At 40.2% G+C, this 24,503-nt stretch overlaps 1 protein-coding gene across 1 annotated transcript in view; it reads left to right on the forward strand.

Moving 5' to 3' along the window:
* The first annotated feature begins 418 nt into the window (after window positions 1-418).
* Window positions 419-24,503, forward strand: part of si:dkey-215k6.1 (transmembrane protein 132D) — a 278,691-nt gene continuing 254,606 nt past the window's right edge. The window contains exon 1 of the mRNA XM_067615492.1: window positions 419-1,335. Within this exon, the coding sequence (XP_067471593.1) occupies window positions 1,257-1,335 (79 nt within the window). The 5' untranslated portion in view covers window positions 419-1,256. The remainder of the gene's footprint in view (window positions 1,336-24,503) is intronic.

Genomic DNA, 24,503 nt, shown 5'->3' on the forward strand with positions numbered 1-24,503 from the left:
ATGTTTTGGTCTTTTAGGCAGAACTTCAGAAGTCCTATAGCCTACAGGAACTTTCTTTTAATCTGTCTCCTATAAACCGATCTGTGGCTCTTTTGCTTTCTATCATTGGCTTTTAATGCCCATATTAGCCTTTACTTTTGAGCATATTAGTTTTCCTTTCATTTTGAAAAAATGTTGTGGTTGATATGGATGTCTGCACCCCCCTCCAAAAATATATAAATAAACAAATAATAATTAAAAAAAAAACATATTAAGAAATCTTGAATGATAAAAGAAAAAAAAAACGCCAAAATAAATTCCTACACCCTCCATTGGCTGCTTAAATGTCACTCAAATCCCCAAATCCCGCCCCCACCTCCCACCCTCCTCAGCCGCACAGCCTCCGCTGGCCCTCCTCCTCTTCTGCCGGCTGGTGGAAGCGTCAGACCTCCTCCTCTTCTGTCCTCTCCTCTCCTCCTTCCATCCCGCGGACGAGTGTATCCAGCCTCTCAAGTTGAGCCCAGACGCACACACACACACACATACACATACACACATACACACACACATACATAACTCTCACAGCAAGAGGAGGATAGTCGGAGGATAGACAGAGGGAAGAAGGAAAAAGGGTGAGCGGACGGAGCTGCTGCCGGGCGAGCGGAATTTGGATTTTATTTCATTTATAAGCCTTAAATGATATAATTTGTTTGGGGGAGGTTGTTGTTTCAAACCAGCCTATGAAGTGGACTTTTTAATTCGTTGCGGGAGTTCTTCGTCCACTCTGCCGGTCTGTTTAAACTTTGAAAGAAGGAAAAGTGTGAAATAAGGAGAGACACTGAGGTTTCCTCAGCTTTAGCCGTCCCGTTTGGATAAATAAAGCAAAGGAGCGCACCGGTGGAAAAAGCTCACCACGCGGGAAAAGCGGGTTCATTCCTCGGTTCTGGCTTGAAGGAAAGACACCGTTGACTTTTTTTTGGATGTGGGGGACGGATTAAAAAGAAATCAGCCAGCTTGCACCGGAATTGCCCATCGGGGGTTTCTTCTTTACTACTGACTCCAGAAGGATTTATAGTTTACTCCAAACCTCATCTGCGCGGTGTCTTAGGTCAAGCACATCGGGAGCGCAGTTTGGTCAAAATGAGATTATTGATGGCACCGATGCGGTAGTGATCTGTCTGGGAGGGAAAAAAGAAAGAGATAAAATAAATAAATAAAAAAAAATCCCCTTTTGTCCGTTTTGTGAACAGTCCCGGAGGTTTTAACCGACAGGAGGGATGGAGACGGTGTGGAGAAGGGGAGGAACGCCGCTGGGATGTCGACTCTGGAAGACGGTGCTTCTTTTCCTGTGGAAAGGTAAGAGGTGCAAATGCAGGCGAAAACTTGTTGCCAGTTTGAAACATTGCCGTTTTATTGTTTTGGATCGGAAATCGAGAATGTTACAGCTACTGTGTGTGTGTGTGTTTTTTTCCTTTTTGTTTTCCTCTCTCAGAATAGGAAATGTTAACTTTTTGTAGTCCTAAAGACACCGATGGTTAGTGCATTATCATTGCATCGTATGAGGTATTATTGTTGGTGGGTGTTTCTTATTTGTTTCTTATTTGGCGCGTTGGTGTGCGTTTTGGAGAGGACTGATGTTAGAAATTGGTCTGCAACAGGGATTAGAGATGAAAGGAAACCAAACTCGAAACTCAGTTTACCCACCTTTCAGTCCTGCAAGAAAACAATGTGACAGTTTTCATCACTAAGAAGCATCAAACTAGAACAAAGTGCATGAAGTTGTTACACTTTTCTTAAATTCTAAGAGATTTGTGTCTGCCATGGGGATCACCGAATGGAGATTGTCACACCATCTTTTCATAACACTGCCCTGAAAATTTCAGTGATTTGAGTTAATTTTTTTAAACCGAGTGACGATCAATTATCCCATATTCACCTTGACACCTGCTGTATCCGTGCTTGTTAGTGGAATAATAAGTAATTGACTGAGCCGAAGCGTCAAGTGACAGATGCGTATTAACTGGTGCCATCTGAGACACGCGAACCCCAGCTAGAGGGAGGCTGACCTGCCGGTGTGCTCGTCTGAGGTCTCGGAGAGGACCGACTGATCTGATGGTTTTTAGGACAAAAATAAATCTAAATTGGTTTTTATTTCTTTAATTTGGAAGAGAAAGCTAGGGTTGATTACGCACCTCTCCTGCGCTCCTGGAATCCGGTTTTTAGATGACAATGTGCCCTGTAAGAGGTGTTTTGAGAGGTTTTTATGACATGAGGTCCGTTTAGTCGAGGGAATATCAAACAGCTTATCATTCCATTTAAAATGTACTCATAAGTAATGAGTGAAACAGAGAAAAAACAGCAACACTCCCTTTGAGCATGATATATAATTGAGGTGAAATTAAGGTGGGATTCTTTCTTCAGAATTATACACATTAAAGAGAGAAAAGAGAGGTCAAGATCTCTTTAATTTGTCCGTCTATGAGAAGCGTTAACTTCATTACAGAACTCTTGGGCTTTTATAGCTGGATGGATCCGACTTGTGTTGCATGAATTATAAAAAGCACAGAGCACCATTTATCCGGTCCTATACTGCATTAAGATTAGGCTATTCTTTAATTCAGAGCGTGCCACAATGCATGCGCAGATGGCGGTTCACTGTGTTGCTCAAGAACACTAAAACAAGGCTGAGATTTTTTGAATTCAGGTCGGGTAACACCAACACCCACTTACTCCTCGGGAGAAGGAGAAGAAGAAAAATAAGACGTCTGACAGATATTTCGGGTTTGAAGCCCTCCGAATGCGCGTTTGCACGCCTCCGTCTTCCACACAAATGACAGTCCTTCAGCATTAGTATCACATTCCCGCGAGTATCTCAGTGTCTGTGCGCGCGCTTGTAGCTATGTGTGTGGGTTTTAATCAGCCCCGATCACTCACGGCCCACTGAGCGGTTAACAGTCGCTGCGTTGTGCGCTCCAGAGCGCGGTGGTCGCCGTGGCCGCGGCGCACGGCACACCGACAGGAGACCAGAAAGGAAAAGGCGAGCACTGGAAAACAGCTGTGCCAGACTAAACGGCTGATTAACCAAATGAATGAAATCAACCAAACAGTCCATCCTCTCCTTTCCTTTCCTTTCTCTTCTCTTCTCATATGGGATGCAGTGTAAAACACAGTCTTCCTATTCGCCCAGGGACTGTCTGTACCTTTTGTTTGACAGTGCATATTGCTATTTGACTGCTGTTCAGTAGCTCCCTTGATAGTTAGGATGGCCAGTAGTGTTTCCCTTCCTTTCTCCTTCTTTCTCAGCATCTCTCTCACACACTCACACATGCATAGGAAAAGGTCCATTCCAACTTGGCGGTGGTTTAACAGTTTTTATTGGGCATTGGGGAGCTCTGGCTATAATGGAGTAATGGCTACCTCAGGCTGTTTAAAAAAGCAAAACACCAACCTTGCCCTCTCTCTTTCTCTCTCTCTCTCTCTCTCTCTCTCTCTCTCTCTCTCTCTCTCTCTCTCTCTCTCTCTCGCTGTCTCTCTAACTCCCTGAATGTGTGCTTCTTTCTCTCAGCGAGTGTTTCAGTGTTCTCTTGTTCATGCACTGCTTTTTGGCTGTGTGTGTTTGCGTTGGACTTGTGCGTCTGTTCTCGATAAGTCACACAGGCTCTTAGACACTTGTGTGTGTGTGTGTGTGTATATATATATATATGCTGGTGTCTGTAGCCATACTGTAGCTGTCATCTGTACTACTTCAGAATTTTCGGCTCCTATATCAGACTCCACACACAGAAAAATACCAATGTTTTCCCCCAGTTTCAATGCATGATTTGTGGCAGTTTTTTGAATCTCATATTATATTATTTTTTTTGCTATAAGCATTATATGTCACAACTCTTCCAAGCAAAGAGTTATTTATTGGCCTTTTATCTCCCCAGTTGTCCCTCTTTGTGTCATTGTCTTATTATTACCTGAGTGGCATTTTCTATATTCATGTCACTCCATTTCATTGTAATTACATCACTCTGTTATTTCATCACCCGGGTCGTCTCCAGGTTGTCATTGTCAGTTTGTTCAAATGCAGAGCATCAGAGAGATGCCTGCTCAGAGGCAAATAGTTAGTTTGGTCTTGAAGGTTCAGAGGCTCATGAGTCACTGGGGAGGGGGTTGGGGGGGTCACGACTCGGCTCTGTATTCTCAGCAGGTTTGCTGTGGGTGGGCTGCTGGGGAATATCTCTACACAAACTCATGTAAATCAGAAATATAAAGTCAAACTAAATTTTTAATATATCACCTTGTTTATATGATATAAAGTTTAGCTTGATATACATATATACAATAGAAGTGATGGTATTTGAGGAATAATGTTTCATTGACCGAATCATTTCTATGGTTGTAAAATTATTTTTGCTATCTTGGATCGAGCCACTTCCATTGTAAGAAGCTGTATCATCAGTCAGTAATGCTCAGTGTTTTGTAATTTTTTTTTTCTTTTATTTGCATCTTTGTGAAGGTGTATATTTATGTGTTTGTCCCATGCATGCACATTACATTTTTCCTTTTATCTTTATTTGTGCATCTGCATATAATTTGGCTTTTGTTGCTACTCTTGTATAGAGCCTGACCAATAAAGTGGCCAGCCTATATCTATACAGTATATAACAAAACTGAATACACCTCTGTGCAATATCACTAAAAATGTTAAATGATTCAAAATTGTATCATCTTACAATAATTGTAGTATTTTTAGTGTGACATATAGAGCATTTGATCTATAATTTATAATTGAAACAAACAAGTTAGATAGACTAAACTGAAAATACAGGCCTCAAAGTACAACCTCAGTACAACAAAAGCGGACTAATTGCCTGGACAAGGTTAAAAAAGAACCTGTGAATGCCACAACTTTCTCAGCTTTGGCCTGGATTGTGTCTGATGCAGCACTGCTCCACATGGTAAGGAACTGATTGAGCAAGTGAGAAACCAGATTGTGAGACTTCATAAAGATGGGAGAGGGTACAAGATCATCAGTAGGCTACTGAAGAGAAGCCAAAACACAGTTGCAGCAGTGGTTAGGAGGTAAAGGAAGACCCATACTACTAATAACAGGAGGCGAAGTGGCCGTCCTCGAAAAATGACGGCATGCGCAATTAGCTATTTACGCAGCCTTGTATTGAAAAACAGACAGGCAAGTGGCTCTGACTTGGCACAAGCATTATCTGTGGAAACTTGTGTTTCAGTGACTGCTCAGACAGTGTGAAGGACATTCGATGAAATAAACCTCTATGGATGACATCCAGGAAGAAAACCATTGCTCACAAAATGGCACAAAACTGCAAGATTAAACTTTGCCAAAGAACATGAAACAAAGTGTGATGAATACTGGCAGCACGTTCTTTGGTCAGATGAAAACAAAATATATTAATTTGGATCAGATAGGGTCCAGCGTGTTTAGCGTGGAACTGGCCAGGACTACCACAGAGACTGCATAGTACCAACCGTGAAACATGGAGGCAGGAGTGTGCTGATATGGGGCTGCATGAGTGCAAAAGGTGTAGCGGAGATGACATTTATAGATGGCAAGTTTACATATCCAAATGCTGAATGAAAAGGTGACTCCCAGTCTCATGAAGGTTGGCAGGAGATTAATTTTCCACTATGACAATGATCCCAAAGAGTGACAGAGAGTTTTTAAAGAAGAAAAAAGTGAAAACTATGACCTGACCTGGCCAAGTACGTCCCCTGATCTGAACCCAATAACGCATAAAATGTCTCTGAATGCAGCTGCATGTGTGAGTAGTGAAAATCTCTAGCGGTGCCTGAAAGGTTATCCCAGTAATACGCCGGGAACTATGTGTGAAAGAGTGTCTACATAACATACAGGAGTTTGTCCACCAGGGAGCACTGATAAATTTATTTTTCAAAATGGAAAAATGTCTTGCACCAAACTGGGTCAGTCCTTAAAAATACAAATATAAGTATAAATTTAATATATTAAAATGTGTTTGGTCGATATGTCATCATCTTATTTCTTTGAACTCTCAAATATCAAAATAGGTATTGGCTTCAAAATCATGTATCAGTCGGGCTGCACTCTGAAAGCATGTCCAAGGTAAACGTGTGTCTGATTTGTAGGACGGTATTCCTTAAAATTCCGGAAAACTCAAGAGTCCTGCTCAACAGTTTGACCGATGGTCTCAATCAGAGCATATGCAGCAGCATTTACATAATTTGAAACCAATCATCTCAGTGCAGTAGCTCACTGTAATGCCTTCACCCTTATTGTTGAAGTTGCTTAAAATGCTTTGTGTGTGTTATTGTGTGGGTTTCTGTTTGTGTGTGTGTGTGTGTGTGTGTGTGTGTGTGTGTGTCGGTGCTGACAAACAACAAACTGCTCCTTTTCAGCTGTCATTGCTGGAATAGCTATGTGGCAGAGATTGTACTTTATGGGTCAAACCCCGGAAACAACCCTGTACTTTTTTGAAGTGTGTGTGTGTGTGTGTGTGTGTGTGTGTGTGTGTGTGCTTGAGCGTGTTTTACACTACACTGTTAACCTGTAGCAGAATGTCAGCACTATGCACCATTACTCATGCAATACAGCACATTAATAATTACTGACGTAAAATCACTTACACACACACACACACACACACACACACACACACACACACACACACACACACACACAGGTAGTCTCTCACACTGTCCTTTCTTTACACTGCTCTCTCTCTTCCCTCTGTGTGCGTATCTTTCTTTGTGTCTCATTCTTGGTTTCATTCACTGGCTCGCTGACTCACTCAGGCACACACTCGTATGCTCATACGTCCTTACACACACACACACACACAAAGGGATGTTATTCTCTGAAAAACAAGTGTGAACTTTCAACATTAAGTGAATAGGGGATGGCAGCATTGGGAAAATGGTAAGAAAGAGTAAGATGTGAGTGTGTGACGCTGTTAAACACCATGATGGTATAAAATCACACCCCTAGCTCTTTCTGCCTCTCTGTCACACACATGCAGTGCACATGTGTGCACAAATTCACACTCACATGGCCTTTTTGTCATGGTGACATTGAGGGCACAGCAGAGAGAGACGCAGGAGAAAAGGTTATAGAGACACTCAAAAACAAAAGTGGCTGGACTAGAACTCTTCTAGAACCTGTTTGGGGAAGTAGAAGAGAAACACTCTTCCCTCTTTCAACAACTTACTGTTGAGGTGCTTCTGAATCTGGAAAAAAAACTGAATCTCCATCTCCATTTGGAGCTCCTCAGTGGCTACTAGTGCAAGACTGTGGGTGAAATGGGCAGGTGTACACATGTGAACGTCTGCAATGGCAGTAACTTTAAAAAGCTGCCAATTTCAAGTACAATATTTGCACATATACTCAAAGTAAATGTGTTTTTCAAGGTTTTATTAATTCATTGCTTTGTTTCCGGTGTTGTCAGCAGAGCCGTCTCACTACCATCCACAATTTTTTCACATTTCATCCAATGACGTCCAACACCACACTGAAAAATAGAGCAATTTTTGCCAGCTGGCATTTTTAAGCATACTTTATCTTGTCATTTTTCCAGTGTGAAAAGCTGTTAGACTTAACAGAATGCACAAATTGTGCTTTCTTTTTTAGCTATACTATTGTCAGACCTGTTTGTAATACACAATTTAGGTATTTAGCCCATTTAGGACACCTGCAGAAAATAAGTAAAGATGTGTATATTTATGTGTATATGGAATATTGTAGAGCCGGACCAATATTGATACTAATATTTGAGTTACAAAATCCGATTTTTTTGGGTACATACATAAACTCCACGAACATTTCTGAAAGATATGTCTTGTATTGACTGCGGCATCTCAAACATATCTTTGGTATTTTTGTACTAACATTTCTTGCTACGTATCAGCCAACATAAATGTTGATACAAATGTCTGTAATACGTTAATATTATTATTATTCATTATTATTATATATTGACCCATGGCTCTATTAATTTCTGTCTCTCTTGTTGTAATTTCCAAGGAAAAAAACCCCTCTATTTTTCTTACTTTGAAAGACTTGTTTCTACCGTAATTTTTACAGTAATGAACTGGAGGCAAGTGACAAGTAACTTACTGTAATTTATTTATTTATTTATATACAGTAAGTTACTCATCACTTGCTGCCAGTTAATTACTATAAATATACTTGATGGGCAGGAAGATTGCTGCCACACTCACTCACACAGGAACACTCATAACTACAGTGGCTGACAAGGGCAAACACACTGCAACTTAAGAAAACACAAGCAAATTAAGGAAACATCTTCATCAATTTGACAACACATGCACAGCGTTTAGAAAATGTGCTCCAAATACCACAACACGACACATTACAGAAACGACAATGGAAGTGTTTCCAGGGGACACTTAAGTATGATGAACACGTCAATAAATCATAAGTGAAACACTGTTAAAACACAAACGAGGCCTCTTTCCTACTGTAGTAAGATAGACAAGGAGCTACAGCTGAGCTGGACAAATAACATCGTTCTCTATGTACAGCCGGCTGTGAGACGAGTGCGAAGGACCGTCTAAAAAGTACAACACCGAAAAGAGAGACTTCAAACTTCTTATACGGTGTAGTGTCCTCACTTCACACATCAGTGGTCTCATGTTGATTATACTACAACACTCAGTTTCGAAAACAGGGTTAGGTGTTATTGACACTCCTGTGGTGCAGCCCAAAGAAAACCATTTTTTATCAGGGAGACAAGCTGTTCGTACCATGACAGTTCTTTAGTCAGCACTTCATTTTTAATAAACAGGGGAGCATTAGAGATGATTGTCTTTCCAGCCAGACTAACCAATGGGAGAACAGCAATGAAAGTGTCTTGAATGAATACACCTGTTTCGACCACATCACTAACTTCGGCCATACTATCCAGGAAGATAATAATAGCTTCATTCACGCAGGAGGCAGACTGCTGCCTCCATGTGCCGCAAGCCACCACCTCTCCAACCGCTAAGCTGGCCTCCTCCACTGAACAATTTACTGCCGGCACAAGTTTGATTGCATGACGGCGTGCAGAGCTTCTCAAACTCCTCACCACCCTCCACAACGGCACCCTGCCCAACCGAGCCGGTAGCCACACTACCAAGCCACACTACGCCTGTCAGATAAACCTGTCAGGAACTGTATGAAAGAAAAATAAAGACACATAGAACACTAAGAAAGACAGAAACTTCACTCATGCTGAAGCACACGCTGCAACTCCACACTCTACTCTCTCTGCCACTCATAGGGAGAGGGAGAGAGAGAGATTTTCTTCTTCCTTGAGAGCGTATTCATCCTCCATGTCTCTTCCTTCTATATCAGTAAATCTCATCTTGAAGGATACTGTTTGCTGCAGGGCTTGGACATACAGTATTTACACTGACACACACATACACACACACACACACACTAAGGCACACATAGTCTATGACGCACACATGACAGCTGCAACACAAGAATGTATTATCATGGAGGCGCAATATATTGTCACCAAAGGCAAATGCTTAGAATTAAACTCAAAAAATGACTTCTTATTTTCAGGAGAATATGATCATTTTGTGACATTTGGTAAGAAAGATATCCGTAATAATAACCTTTATCTGAGAGTGCATGTGTCAGTGATTTCATACTATGGTTGTCTGTTGTGAATAGAACAATGGTACCACTGATTCTAATTAGTGCAGGATGTAATGGCTTATGTGGAAATTCTTATTTATATCAACCCTGTAGTAGAGCATGAGGAAATTTTTGATTAAGAAGACTAGAACTTTGGCAGATATCCACTTTATTCGAGGAGCTACATATTATCTTCAGATAAACTTTTAAATACGTTTCTGCTCATAACAAGGACTGTGGATTTCGTCCTTCATCACTTACACTGTAAGCACATTTAGAGTCTTTTAATGGTCAGTATGAACAGGAGGAATGATTACAGTGACCAAAACCTGTTTCAGTTGTCATATGAGCACCTGACTATTGTTCTAAGACAGACTTGAAAAATTGTGAACCTTTCCTTTAAGGCTCCAGTTTGCTTGAAACAAACTAGTTCACATGACGTGTCCTCCGATGGCATCTAAAAGCACGAGATGTTTAAATCTGTTTCGAACGGCAGTGAAAATCATGCTGCCGCCTGACTTCATACCACTGCCTCCCTGATCTCTCCAAGAATTCTGTGTCTTCTGCTCGTCTTTGTAGTCTCAATGCGATGACTCATAAATGGGGTTAAGGGTGCACACACTTTATTATGAATCCAAGTTTCTGTGCTGATGGCGTAGACACCTCTACTCTTTTTTTATTTACTTAATTTATGGACATATTTCAGTGATTTTTTTTTGTGTGTGCTTTTTTATTAATTTTCAAGTCAACTGATTAGTCTGAATAGTTGTGAATAGTCCAGCTCCCTCCGCACAAGCGAGTGTGTGTGTGCCTGTGTGAGCTTGTATTTCTGTGTTATCTCTCTGTGGCCATGAGACGGCTTGGTTTCAAAGGCCTGTTGAGAGGTTTAAGGGTCTTGCTAATGAGCAAGTCATTTTGCCTCAGATTACCATGAATAGCCGGACTAATTTTGTGTGTGTGTGTGCCTGTGTGTGTGTGTGTGTGTGTGTGTGTGTGTGTGTGTGTCTGTTTGTGTGTATGTGTGGGGCCGCTACTGTAGGTCTAGAAGTCATGTCTAGGGGGTTTAAGGTTGAGCTAATCAGCAACACATTTCCCCTTATATTAGCTTCACTTGGTTGATTAGCCTTGCAGTGTGTATGTCTGCGTGTGTGTGCGTGTGCGTGTGTGTGTGTGTGTTTGAGAGAGACTGAATAGCGGATCATTATCATCACGACACAATGACTCAGTGGAGACCAACAATGGATTAACATTAGCTTTCATTTTTCTCAAAGAATTTGGACTGAATGCAATTTATTGGTATGATGTGCAGTAATGTGTGTGTGTGTGTGTGTGTGTGTGTGTGTGAGAGTGTGTGTGTGTGTCCGTTTGTGGTTGTGCTAAACTGTAATGATTGCATCTGAGTAGCTGGACAGGTCACTCACTCATTTTGTATCTACCTGTGTGTATTCAAAGGTGCTTTTTCAGATATGGTTGGTATTCTTATAATCTAATAAGCTTTAGAATTGGCAGAAAAGAAAAAAAATTCCATATTTACCTGATGCGTCTCTTTGAATGTTGCTCCTGTGTAAGTTTGGGCCATATGATGATACATAAGCTCATTATAAATTTGCTACCATTACATTTTCCTCATGGTATCTTTCCCTTTAATATCTCTGGGAGCATTGGTCCAGAGCAGGACTGCTTTATGATACTGGATTTTTATTTTGGATCAAGTACCTTGATACATCAGGTATTCAATTGGCAGACTTTATTTATTTTATCCATGAACAGTTTCTCTATTAATTTCTGAAAATGTAATATGATATACTGTATATCAATATCAAATTACATATACTGTTATAGAAGATTGTATCCATATCTCTCACTCACACTCATGCAAAATGATAAATGTATATCTAATAATGTGGAAATTTAGACTTTTCAGACATGAACTAAAATTTACTAAAAACTAAAAATGTGTAAAAACTGCCTCGTGACAGTTCATATCTGTAAATACAAAAACAACAGCAACAACAAAAAACACGTTAAAAAGCATGTGTCATGAATCAGATCTGCACATTACTTTTTGAAGGTCTTTGTATTGTTTGCTACACTTCTCAATAGTTAAATGTTGTCTAAACACAAACAGCCATACAAGAACTTTGCCTGAACCAAATTGGTTTAAAATTGGCAAAATTAAAACTCAGAAAATGTCTAATTGAAGAAAAAGCAAATTAGAGTAATCGTTTGATGCCAGTTTTCAGGAGATGATGCTAAAGTGTCAAAAAAGTAGAAAGACTTGATAACCATACCTTTTTTTAAGTGTAGGATTCACAAAAGTGTCATTGATAATTCAACAATATGATAAATAAATAAAAATAAATAAAGAAATAAAGAAATAAAGGTTTTTTTCGTAGTTTTTTTTAGGACACTTTTGTGTTTTTGTGTTGAGAAATGTTAAAGATATCATTAAAAGAAAACCTTAACAATGTGACAGTGAGGAAAATACTTCCAAGCGGGTCCTCCAGTCAACCAATCGCAAAGCTTCAAATTATGGATTTCAAATTCAATTCGTCCCTGCATTTTTATTGAAAGAACATCATCAAACAGTCACATAAAATAACACAAATAACATAACAGCTCAGATAACTACACAACGCAAAGACAGCGATCGAAACAAGATGCAACTGCGTGGTTTCAGCGGTAGCGGCGTCCATAGCAACCACCATAGCAACGATAGAAAGCCTGCAAAAATCTTTGTAATAACTGATAAACTAAACATGATATACATTCACTGAATGAAGATTATGAAAATAAAATGCACATTTCTTGCTAGAAATGTTATCAAAACACATTTTAATGCTGAAACTATCTTAAAATATTGCACTGAGAATAAAAGGAATGTCAGTAGAAACTTGACAGATGTGGATGCAGACCAATAGAAAAGAACAGGCCAAAAAAAAAAAAAAATAGTAGGCATCTCACAATTTTAGAGCCGTTATGGTGAAACTAATACATTTGTGCTGTGGACCAACGTAGCTATTACACATTTTGATGTGGGACTGGGTTGGCTGCCTAGCTGAGCCTTTTGATGGCTAATAGTTTATTTATGTTCTTTCATCACAACATTATTTTTCCCTGACGAACATCTAAGGAGCGATGACAGGAGTTTAATGGGCCAGTGCTTAGCAGACACACAAGAGGAGGAGATAAATTTCTCTGTCCTCTTCCCTCTTCTTTGCATTCTGTTTCTTCTCAGCCTTTATTGTGACATTTTTGCCTGTTTAATCATTCTCGTGCGATCATCAATCATTCTCACGCTTCATCTTTCTTTTTTTTCCCGTCTGTTCTCCACCTATCTTCCTTTTCTCTCTCCTTTGTCACATTCTTCTTTTTTACTTTCTCTCTTAAAGTGCATTTTCCGGCTCCACTATTACTTTTCTCTACTTCTTACCACTCTTACCCCATCATTTTACCTTCTGCCACCACGTCTCAGGCTTCATCCCCCTATCTTTCCCTTCCTTTCTCTAAAATGCAATATTTCTCTCCTTGTCATCTCTCCCTCCTTTCTGAGCCCTTTTCTCTCCCCCATCTTTTTCACATTTTGTCTTTTTTTTTTCTCGCTGTCTCTCGTTGATATTTTCCCACCTGTCATCCTCTCTTTCTCTCTTGTCCCCCCTACCCCCTCCTCCATCTCTCCATCTCTATCTCTCCCTCTCTGAGCGGCTCTTAACCAGTCTTTTGAGAATGTGTGAGCTTCTCGGCCTAAATGATTTTCTATTACCGCTATTTTCTATTAACAGCGCTCCATTTGATCAAGCTAATGAAATTGAAAACTTTCATCTCAGCCAAATTGATTTCAAACCTGAAACCGCATGCAGGGGAAAAAAAAAGAGAAAGACAGAGCGTTGTGTTAGTAGAGCACGACATTCACTTCAGACACGCACAAAAATCAATTAGCCTGTCTGTCGTTTTACTCTTGTCCTTGGGAGATGGAAGGAGCAAAAGGTCTTGTCTTCAACGGTGTTTTTGAGTGTGTGAGACCGTTTATGCAAGCATGAATGTGTATGTGTGCATGTTTGGACAAAAACTGAGTAAGTTTGCAACAGCTGCTTGTGCACAAAGGAGTCTGAATTAAGTTTGTCAAGAACCAAACACCTTTCAATCAGTGGTCTAAAATGATAACAGTCAAGTATGGATCTAAAATAGAGGGATTTGTTTAGTTAGCTAAATGTTGGAATGCAGATTATGGTTGTTGAGACAGACTGGACTAAATTGGACTGAACACATTACAGTCTGGACCAGTCTGTGTTGAGATTTTATCTCCCCAGGTTTCAGTGTAAAACCCTCACTCTTATGAAGTTCAAATCTCATCCAAATTTACCATTTTTTCCCCAGTTTTGTTTCCCCTTTCAGAACAAATTTCAGCTTACAATAGCATAAAAGTGTTGCTAATGCCACAGGATATTTTTGTCTGATAAGGTGTCACTGTGTCAAATCAGGCGATTGTAGAGTCAGAAATTCTTGCCGTAACTTGGCCGAGAGACATGACAGACTACACATTGGTGCCCGATCATTCATATTTTGCCATCTTTCACAACCTTCGTCATGGGAAGGAGGTGCCAAAGACCGACTTGCTGCATCAAGAATGTAAACAAAATGCCGTCCGAAGCGCTGTGTATGATACTGGCTGTCTGGTTGCCATAGCTTTATGAACCTTTCCTCTGTTTCACAGTTCCATCTAGCAGCATGAGCAGCACCAACAACGTCATTTCTCTTTCGCTTCGACATGTTTGCAGTTCTGAGCGGAAGAGCGCTCTGTGCACCTATTGGCCAACATCAAAAAAACTTAGTATGATTACTTCCACTGTTGTGGAAGTAATCATACTAGGCAAGAGAAGGTAAAAAACATGCTGACACGCTAGTCTTTTTGTCGGGATGTCGTGAGACATCCCAGATGCGACATCGATTGTTTTCCATTATGACCCTACGGCCGCTGGGTCGGGCTGTTATCGGGCTGATATTGTGTAGTCTGAATCTGGTGTTAGGGAAGTCTTTTTCTGTCTTGGTACAGGAACACATGAAAGTGTTCATGTTCTTGTGATATTTGGGGGATTGCGACTTTAATCACTGTCCTCTGTATTTAATCAATGGTTCAAAATGTGCCCCTTTCTGACTGTCAAGACTAACAAAATTGTCTGATGATGGTTCCCAGCTCATAGGTATGTTTATGAAGTAACTGATAGTCCACAAAGAGTTTGACTGTTTTGACTTTTCTGTCTGTAAATAGTCACAGTAAGCAAATAGAAAAAATATATTTTATTTATTTAGTTTCCCGGTTACATCCAGTGAATGAATGGTTAATTTTTTTCTTTGGCTTTCACTGCTCTGTAGCCTGGTTTGTTATCTGTCTTGTCAGCTCTGGGCCTATAAAGGAATATAAAAGGTTAGCTTTATATTGTGCCAGGAGTTCAGTTTCCTGATTGAATCCAGTGAAAGAAAAGTAAATAAAAGTAGTGAGGTGACCAATCATTTAGAATAAACCTCCATTTGGACTGATGTGAGGCTCATTCATAACTGAGGTAAATAACGAAAAAAGCGCTCATTGAGAAATGACCCAAAGAAAGAAAGCCAGGCTGTTGCTGCTCTGCGGTGGCCGTCACGTTTGACCCATACAAGTATGAATAACACACGCCAGAGTGAGAGGACACTAACCTTTAACCACCTGATGTCTGACTGACCAACATGTCTTTCATCACTAGAAAAAGTAATGTGCTTATCAACATCTCACCTAGAGAAAAAAATCAAAACAACATGACAGTCAAAGCAGGGATGGGTAAGAAATAATAAAAAACACCTTTTTTTTTTTTCGCTCAGCAACAAAAAATGTTCACAGTGTAACAAACTCTCTCAACAAACTGTTGTTTACTGTTTACATGTGACAATGAACACATAATTAACCTGCCATTCAACCATTCCTGTCAGACTGCTACACTCATAACACCCAAGTCTGAAATAGTTTTTTCATACACATGACTGAGAATTGTGCCAAACCTTGTACACAGTTCTTTGTTGCAGAATCAAACATTGCACATAACACTGAATAAAACAACCACATTTGAAAAAAAAAAAGCAGATTAAGTGCACAGGTCATCATCACACACACATTTTAATTTTGGATGAACATGATGACTGCGTTTAACATAGATTTAATGGTTTTTTAAGGGCTTTAAATGCAGATTTTTCTAAGACTTTTTCAGACTTGGTTTGGAACTTCAGATACCCAGAGAAAAGATAATAAGGAAGGTGCAAAAGAGAGGTGTGATGGAGTTACAAAGGAATCACAAAGTAAGTAAGTAGTATAAGTAAGTAAAAGTATAAAGTAACAAACAAACAAGTGGGAAGTTGTTTAATCATGTGTGTATGTGTAGTGGTTCAATTATGTGTGTTTGCAGCATATATCTGAAATGTATGTGTGTTTTTGTGTGAGTTTCAAGGCCTGTATGTAGAGCTGTGTCCATTATGTGTGTATATATATATATATATATATATATATATATATATATATATATATATATTTATACAGGTATTTTATGTAGTTAATTGTTTGTTTTCGTATGTAAGTAGTTCAGGGGCCATGGGCTTTGAATGTTGGCTCAGGACTGCAGCACTTGATGGCATTAGCTACAGTCTGAAAGAGAGCGTGCGCGTGAGAGAGAAAGGAAACGGTTAAGAGAGAGGGAAGCAGAGAGAGACATTAAAAGGCCAGACCAGGCCACGATCTGGGCGCTGTGAAAAAAATGGAATGAAGAGATGGGGGAGAGAGAGAGAGAGAGAGAGAGATGAAAAGAGGATGAAAAAGTAGCAGTGTGAAATGAGACTTTGGGCAGCGGAGGGAAGACGGGAAGATTGGAAAGAGATGAGAGGGAGAGCAGAGAAGAAAGGTAGAGAAAAAAGGGAGGGACGGAGAGTTCAAATTAAAGACCAAGAAAAGGAGAAGATGGAAAAGAGAAAAAAATGAGAATAAGATGAACAGATTTGGGAAACAAAGAAATGGGAGGGATGGGTATTTGTTGAGGGGAAAAAGCTGGAGCACGGGGGTTAGGAACAGCGAGAGATTTAACATCTCATTCTGTGTTGCTCTTAGCCTGTAGGCCAGCATTACAGTGGAGATTTTCACTATTTACAAAGCTCCCAGTGGCTTCAGGACTGCATCTACATGTTTAACATGCTCAACTCGGCTGCGCTCTGCCTGTCAAAGGGAGACGGTGTAAGGATTTTGGGCATCAATTCCTGAGAGCCTACCAGGAGGCCAGGGAGAGGGGAGGGGAGGGGGGGGGGGGGGGGGGGGGGCGAGGCGCTGTGGCAGTTGCCAAACTCAACACACAGTTATTGAATTAAAGGCTCTAAGACATCTAAATTTGACTATAGTTGTACTTTTTGAATCTGTAATCATTTGCTCTTATCTCGAGTTTGACTGTCTCGCATAAACAGTCAAATGATATAGAATTTAGCAGCAGACTATAATGTATGAGATTTCTCACACTGCTTAGCGGAGCTGATTATAGGCTCAGTCGTTGAACAAGAAAAGCTAAACTCCCGGCACCTCTTCTTACATTGTAAGGTTCATGAACTTGAGGTTGCAAGAAAAAGGAAAATGTAGCTGATCTTAGAGGCTGGGAGACGATGAAAAGTGTTCACAACCCTGAAATACATCAGATTTCCTGTACAAAAAAAACATCCATCTGCCTTCAAGAGCAGCTGAGCTTAATCTTCTTCTCACCTTTTCTTACCGAAGTAAAGGAATAAGACTGCCAACAAATTACATGCTTTATATGCAAAACATGCCTGTGATGTGGCTGAAGGAAATGACACTGAAATGACTGACAAGAACATTGACATCTTAGTCAGATATGGCATCAGGCTGTACTTAAGAAATGAACAACTAAAGCTGCTTCTGTTGTAGATCAGAGCGGCAGCTTGTTGATTACAGTGACTCAGTAAAAGAGAACTCAGTGATTACCACACAGTCTCATACGCTCTTTATAGAGAGAAGTTGAACCACACAGTCGACCTTTTCCTATTTGTTAAGAGCAGTGGTCTAATTATTTCTGCCTTGGCAATGCCTTACATGAATAGTAACCTAATGATGTGAATGTTAACATGATCCACATTACAGTCCTCATGAATGTATTCAGGTTCAGTCAATTGATCACTCATTGATATTTATGTTAGACGAGCAGATCCTCTTGCTTACGCTGTAGGGTGTTTTTGATTTCATGTCTGAATGAAGGTCATGTAATTTCTAACTAACTCATGATATGTTATACTTGTGTAAGAGTATCTGATACATTTTGCACTCGTTTGCCCCATTCTTTTCTTTTCTGTCACAGTCTTACAGGGTCCAATTGTGACACCAACGTCTCAGACACTAACGATCAGATTTCAATTAAACTCGGGGAAACGGTGGTGGTGTTTTCAAAATCAAACATATCGACCCAATATGCTACATTGTATGTATGGCCAGCTGTCACGAGCAATATCTTACTATGACTTTGACAATTTTGACAACAGGTTACACTGACTGATTGGCTCAAAGGGAGAAATTCAATATCCAACATTGTCTGCTAGGAACTGTGTTTATATACTACTAATTTGTTTTGTCTGTTTTCACTACATTCCTGTACTGCAAGGAATCTGTAGGAAGCTATTTGGGAATGATGAGTTCAGTGGTTTAGACAACAAACACACTTTGGTTAAGGTTAGAGAAAGATTGTTGTTTCACAGATTTAACCAACACTGCGATCTTTCCCTAACGCCAACCAAGAGCTTTGAGTGCCTGAGCATGACCATAAAAAGGTTTTATTGTGCTTTAATTGCTAGAGTACGAGCATATATTGTATTGCAAAAGTGGATTTTGTATGAAAACAAATTAACATTTTGGGGGCATGTTCAGATAATTAACAATGTTTCCTCATTGTGGTGATTAAAAAAAAGTACTTGCTGGTGCTAATTAGTAGTGTATAAATAAACGTGATTTCTAGGAGAATTTCTAGTTGCAATTTCAGGTCACAACAAGATGAGGTAATTGCCACTGATTGGCTCTGAGGGAGAATGCATTATTCATATTTCAGGTGCATATATATATATGGATGGGTTTTAATTTATTGTGGTTTTGAACAGTTTCACAAGCTAAAAATAATAATTTAAGACAACACAAACAACTCTTGCTCAGGGATTTTTGTATTCACATGTTCTTGCTTGTTTTTTTGATATAAGACAAGAATATACTTGGGATGGGAAACCTTGAACGGACAAAATTTCTACGAACTTTTCCTTGAAATTTCCGTACACCTCTATGTCTCTTGAAATGCTGCTCTGAATCGCCACAACACTCCGACCACTCCACTTGAAACACACGCTTGTTGTCTGCGGGCTGTGTATGCAAAATAAATAAATACCAAGTTTCTAATTATATAATGTGTAACATAATACATGGGTGGCCTACATGCAGTGATACTGCTGAAAATTTGCCTTTAGTCTTGTGTGAACAGCATCAGTTTTATTAAAGGTCAGGTAACAGATTTAGTTTAGTAATCTTGTTTCTTATTTTAGTGTCATGTTGAACAATGGTGCAAATATAGAGAGTTATAGCTCCCGAACGATAATCCCATATCACTTTTCAAATTAAGTTATGTTTTATTTATGAAGATATTTCTGTATGTGATGAGTTTTCAAAAATAAAGACTGTGTTTCAGTCTAAAATATTCCCACACTATGCTGTGCTGGTTTAGTGTGGGATCTAGGTCTGACCTCTTTATTTAGAAATGAAATGAACATTTGTAAGATTGAATATCTTGAATGAGCTCTTGGAGCTCTTTTGTGTGTGTGAATGTGTGTGTTTTTTGAGGTTATTCAATACATTGACAACCTTTGTGTGTGTGTGTGTGTGTGTGTGAGTTGTTGTGATGCTTGCATGCCTTCTCCACTCTTTTTGTGTATGTGTGTACTTTTTCCTTGAACAAACTTGTAGCGTGTAAAGGAAATGTCTTCAATACATTGACCTGCTCTTTTGTCCCTTGAGTGCTGAGCGAGGATCTGTGTGTGTGTGTGTGTGTGTTGGGAAGGATGTTGTGTGTTTGTGTGTAACGTGTTTAATGTGTTTGCTCACTGAGTCTGTGTGTGCCTCTGTGTGTCTTCTTTAAACCAACATCGGTATGCGCTTGGTGGGAGTCTTTTCAGGACTTTTAGGCTCCACTATTTGTTAAAGAGAGAGGAAGCGATTAGCTGCCCGTTAACAAACCTCTTAACGAACCCCACTAATGAACCCTGAGGGCAGCTTTGGGACGGCCTCGGCATGCCACCGTAATTAGACTGGCAAATAAGAGCTCGTTATGCAAATGAGTCTGAGTTAATCTGCATATCTTTACCTGAGACACTTGCGTTACACTGACAAATGTTTACCCAAAGGCAGCGAGGAGGAAAGAGGAGGGAGCGGAGATGGAAAGGAGAAAGGGTGAGAGGAGGCGAAGCCAACATGAACTGCAGAAGAACATAGAGTTATACAAGTTTATAGTAGAAGGGAGGATGTGTTGAGAGATGCTGTTTAGGAAACTGCTGATGAGGGGATGAAAGATGAAGAGAAGAATGGGAGTTAGCAAAGTCAGGAGAGGAGAAAAAATGTCAATGTTTTCTTGTTGTTTACATTTTAGCCAATTTGCTGCTCATCTAGAGCTGACCAATTTGAGTGAAGATAACATCTTTGTAAAGAGAAGTGGTCTCTGGTTGATAGTTTGCATAGAGTCCCAATGGAACACTTGTGATTACACATTGCCTCATGGAAATGCTGACTGGTTGAGCAGTGAAATTATATTTATATTCTATCAGCAAATGCAGTTATCAAAAATGTAATGGCACTCAGATGACCAGTTTTACCAACATAACACAGGAACATTGTTAGTGAAAATATAAGTCACAAACTGATAATACTGATTTCATAAATATCAACTTCATGTTCACTGACAGCGCATTTAATTTGGAAGTAGAGGTAACATTGGAAACAAAGCGTTCAGAGCAGGCTGAAGCACAGGCTTTTGACTTGCAGGGAGCATTTTACATACTTTCACCTCAAGTTTTGGACCTTTTGTCCATGTTTAACATTGACATCTAACATCATAACAGTATAAAAAAAACCAAAATCACAAAAAGCATAACATGCCCCCTTTAAAGCCCCAGTTCAGTTCTGAACTCAGACCTTCATTGCATGTCATTGCCTCTCTCTTTCTTTCCTCATTTCCTGTCAGTTTTTTTACCATCCACTTTTGAATTAAGGCATAGAAATGTCCAAAGAACTACATTAAATTAAATGGAAAAATTATACTGAATACTGATATGTGAAAATCTTATTACTAAAAAAATATCGAAAGTTAAGTTGTCTTCACTGCTTTTGGGATGTGCCTGTCTTCTTCTTAGAATCCAAGGTGAACAAATGATAAATGATTTCTTAGGCATCATGTAAGATCTACTTGACATTCAACCCACAATGCAGCACTGTCATTTATGTGCTTGGGCTGAAACTTTCAGCTTTTCTATAAAAGGGAACATAATAAGTCCGATCTCCACCCTTTCCTGTACTGGGATGACCTATGGTGCGCCATGAAGCGTGAGAGACTTGTTGTGATTGGTTCTTGGCTGAAGTGTGTATCATCCTGGCAACGGTCTCCAGGGTTGATGGGTTTGACCTCTGTGTGGCAGCGGGGTTCCTGATGGATCACTCGCTACAGCCAACACACACCCAGTGGTCTGCTGCAGATATAGATACTGTATATACTGCTCTCTAAGTAGTTTCTTCTGCTCGTGTGCATTGAAGTTTTATATGTGTGAGTTTGTTCTGTGTGTACGTTTGACACTGATTGGCTGCGTTTTTGTGTAATCTGTCTATCCATTCCAGTAGGTCAAAGAATAAACCACTTTTGAGGGCTGTAGTGTGTAAGATAGTAAGATAAGTGTGTATGTGTGTGTGTATGTTTGTGAGAGAGAGTTGCTGAGTGTGTGTGTGTGTGTGTGTGTGTGTGTGTTTGCCTCATTAGTGCAGTGGTTCAGAGGTGATTATTTATCGTCATGTTGCCCAGCCTGCTGAGTTGTGGCACAGTCAGCAGCCATCTTCATTCTGTGCACACACACACACACACACACACACACACACACACATACACACACATACACACACATATATACACACACACACACACACACACACACACACAGCTACAGGAGTTGTAGAAGTTATTACGTGTCCCCCTGTGCTTTGTACACGCGAACAGAAAGACTTGTATGAACGTGCACACACCTTTATACCTTATCTTAAACCCCTTGCACCCTAGACAAACAACACACCTCCCATTGCACGCACATACACACATACATACATACACACTCCCCCGCTCTCCCTCCCTCTTCTCTACCCCTGACTTTGTCCCTGTGACCTTGGGCGAGCGTTGCCAGTGGCTGCTGCTGAGATTTCTGGGTAGGGGGTTGGAGGGCGGATGGAGAAAGGCTTGGCTAGGGATCACACAACTTTCATCCCTCTATCCATCCGCTCGTCCGGCTGATGAATGAGAGAAAAGTTTTCCCCCCTCTGTTGACAGATGGCCGTGGAGTTTTTGGGGACTCATGAGGAGTTCATTTATAATGAAGCTCCTCTTGGATTCCAGCTCCATCAACAACATCATTTATTTTCAAATTGTGCGTAAATGCAGTTTTCAAAAAGTGACTATGACTGATCACAGACAAAACCATTGTCAGACCTCCAATTTTTACTGCATGCATGCTGAACTAGATAGATAGATAGATAGATATATAGATAGATAGATAGATAGATAGATAGATAGATAGAGTACTTTATTTATCTCCAAAGGAAAATTTCTGTTACAGCACATGCAGCTATATATTTATTTATTTATTTATAATAAAAACTAGAATAAAAATAGAAAAAAAGAAAGAATTTAAACATTAAGGCAAGATATTGTTATTAATGTGCCAATTAAATGTAAAATGCTTTGTGGGAAGTCATTGTAAATGGCAATTGCAGTGGGCAGGGATGACCTCCTGTAATGGTCCTTATTGCAGCAGGAGCTGAAGGAGCCTCCGACTGAAGACACTCTGCTGTCTGACCAGAATGTGGTGTAGGGGATGTGTAGTGTTCTCCATTATGTTGAGCAACTTGTGCAACATCCTTCTCTCCACAACCAACTCTAGGGACTCCAGAGCAGTCCCCAGCACAGAGCCTGGCTTCTTTATCAGGTTGTTCAGTTTCTTAGAGTTGCCAGCTCTGAGGCTGCTGCCCCAACAGATGGCTGCAAAGAAAATTGTACTCGCCACAACAGACTGGTGGAAGATTTGCAACATCTTGCTGCAAACATTAAAGGACCTTAGCTTACTTAGGAAGTAGAGTCTGCTCTGTCCCTTCCAATAGACAGCCTCAGTGTTACATTTCCAGTCCAGTCTGTTGTCACAGTGATCGGCAAGGTATCTGTAGTACCTCCACCACCTCCACCTCTCTTCTCCCAGGATGGATATAGAATTTAGCAAAGTCCTGGTCCTCCTAAATCCACAACCATCTCCATCATCTTGGTCACATTTAAAAGAAGATGGTTGTACTTAATCTCCTGTCCACCACTGACACACCCCACAACTGCAGAGTCCTGTGAAAATTTCTGCAGATGACAGGAGTCTTAGTTTTATTGGAAGTCTGAGGTGAAGAGAAAAGGTGAGAGTACAGTTCCCTGTGGTGCTCCTGTGCTGCTAACCACCTGCTCAGCCATGAAACTGTGTCTGTTCATCAGGTAATCACTAATCCAGGAGGTTGTGGAGGCATCTACATGCATCTTTTGGAGCTTCTCATGCAGCAGTGTGGGCTGGATTGTGTTAGCACTGGAGAAATCAAAGAACATGATCCACACAGTGCTGCCTGCTTTGTCCTGGTGAGAGTGGGCGCGCTGAAGTAGGTGGATGATGGCGTCTTCAATTCCAACCTCAGGGCGATAGACAAACTGCTTACCTGAGGTACCTGAGATAGGCCAATATCAGTCTCTCCAGGACTTTCATTATGTGTGATGTTAGGTCAACCGGTCTATAGTCATTGAGGACAGATGGAGAAGACTTCTTAGGTACTGGAACCAGCACTGGAACCTTCTCCTGGCTCAGGGTAAGATTAAATAAGGCTAAAGGCTAAACTACTGCTGAGCTTTAGTTCTGTTCACAAGAATAAGAAAAATTCTCTTACATTTTTAGCTATTTGATGTCCTGGAGAATGATCCAGTAACTGGAGTGGTCATCATTATAATATACACATCTGTGCAGTGGAGAGTACAAAGGAAAAAAAAAAAAAACATGAAAAAGTGACATAAGGTTATAGCTTACATGTACAGTGAAACTTCTAACCACTACAAGACGTACAGTATACATACTGTAGACTAACTAATTCATCAGTCTGTGTATCATGAATGAATCATAGGAGGGAATAGATGATAGTTGTTTGTTTTCAGCCTTTGGTTTGGCTACAGATAATATTTTCACACACTGTCAAAATAAATGTAATACATTTGCAGACTGACTGTCAACCATATCATGTTTTTGTAAATCAAAACATAATTATGCATCTATGAGAGATTTTGGACCAATGTGAGACATCATTTTACAACTCTGGAAAATTACCGCGGCAACAATCATTTAATTTTCTGCCATGACGATTATGAGGTAAACACTTGAATTTGCCGCTCACTTGATTAACCAGTTTGATTAACCAGTGTAGTATGATTATGCTACTTTGGATGGTCTACCCTGCATTATTTAGTTTTTTATTTTACCAGAGCCCTCTGCGATGGCCCCCTCACTGTGC

This window comes from Thunnus thynnus, chromosome 2 (assembly GCF_963924715.1).
Source record: "Thunnus thynnus chromosome 2, fThuThy2.1, whole genome shotgun sequence".
Lineage (NCBI taxonomy): Eukaryota > Metazoa > Chordata > Actinopteri > Scombriformes > Scombridae > Thunnus > Thunnus thynnus.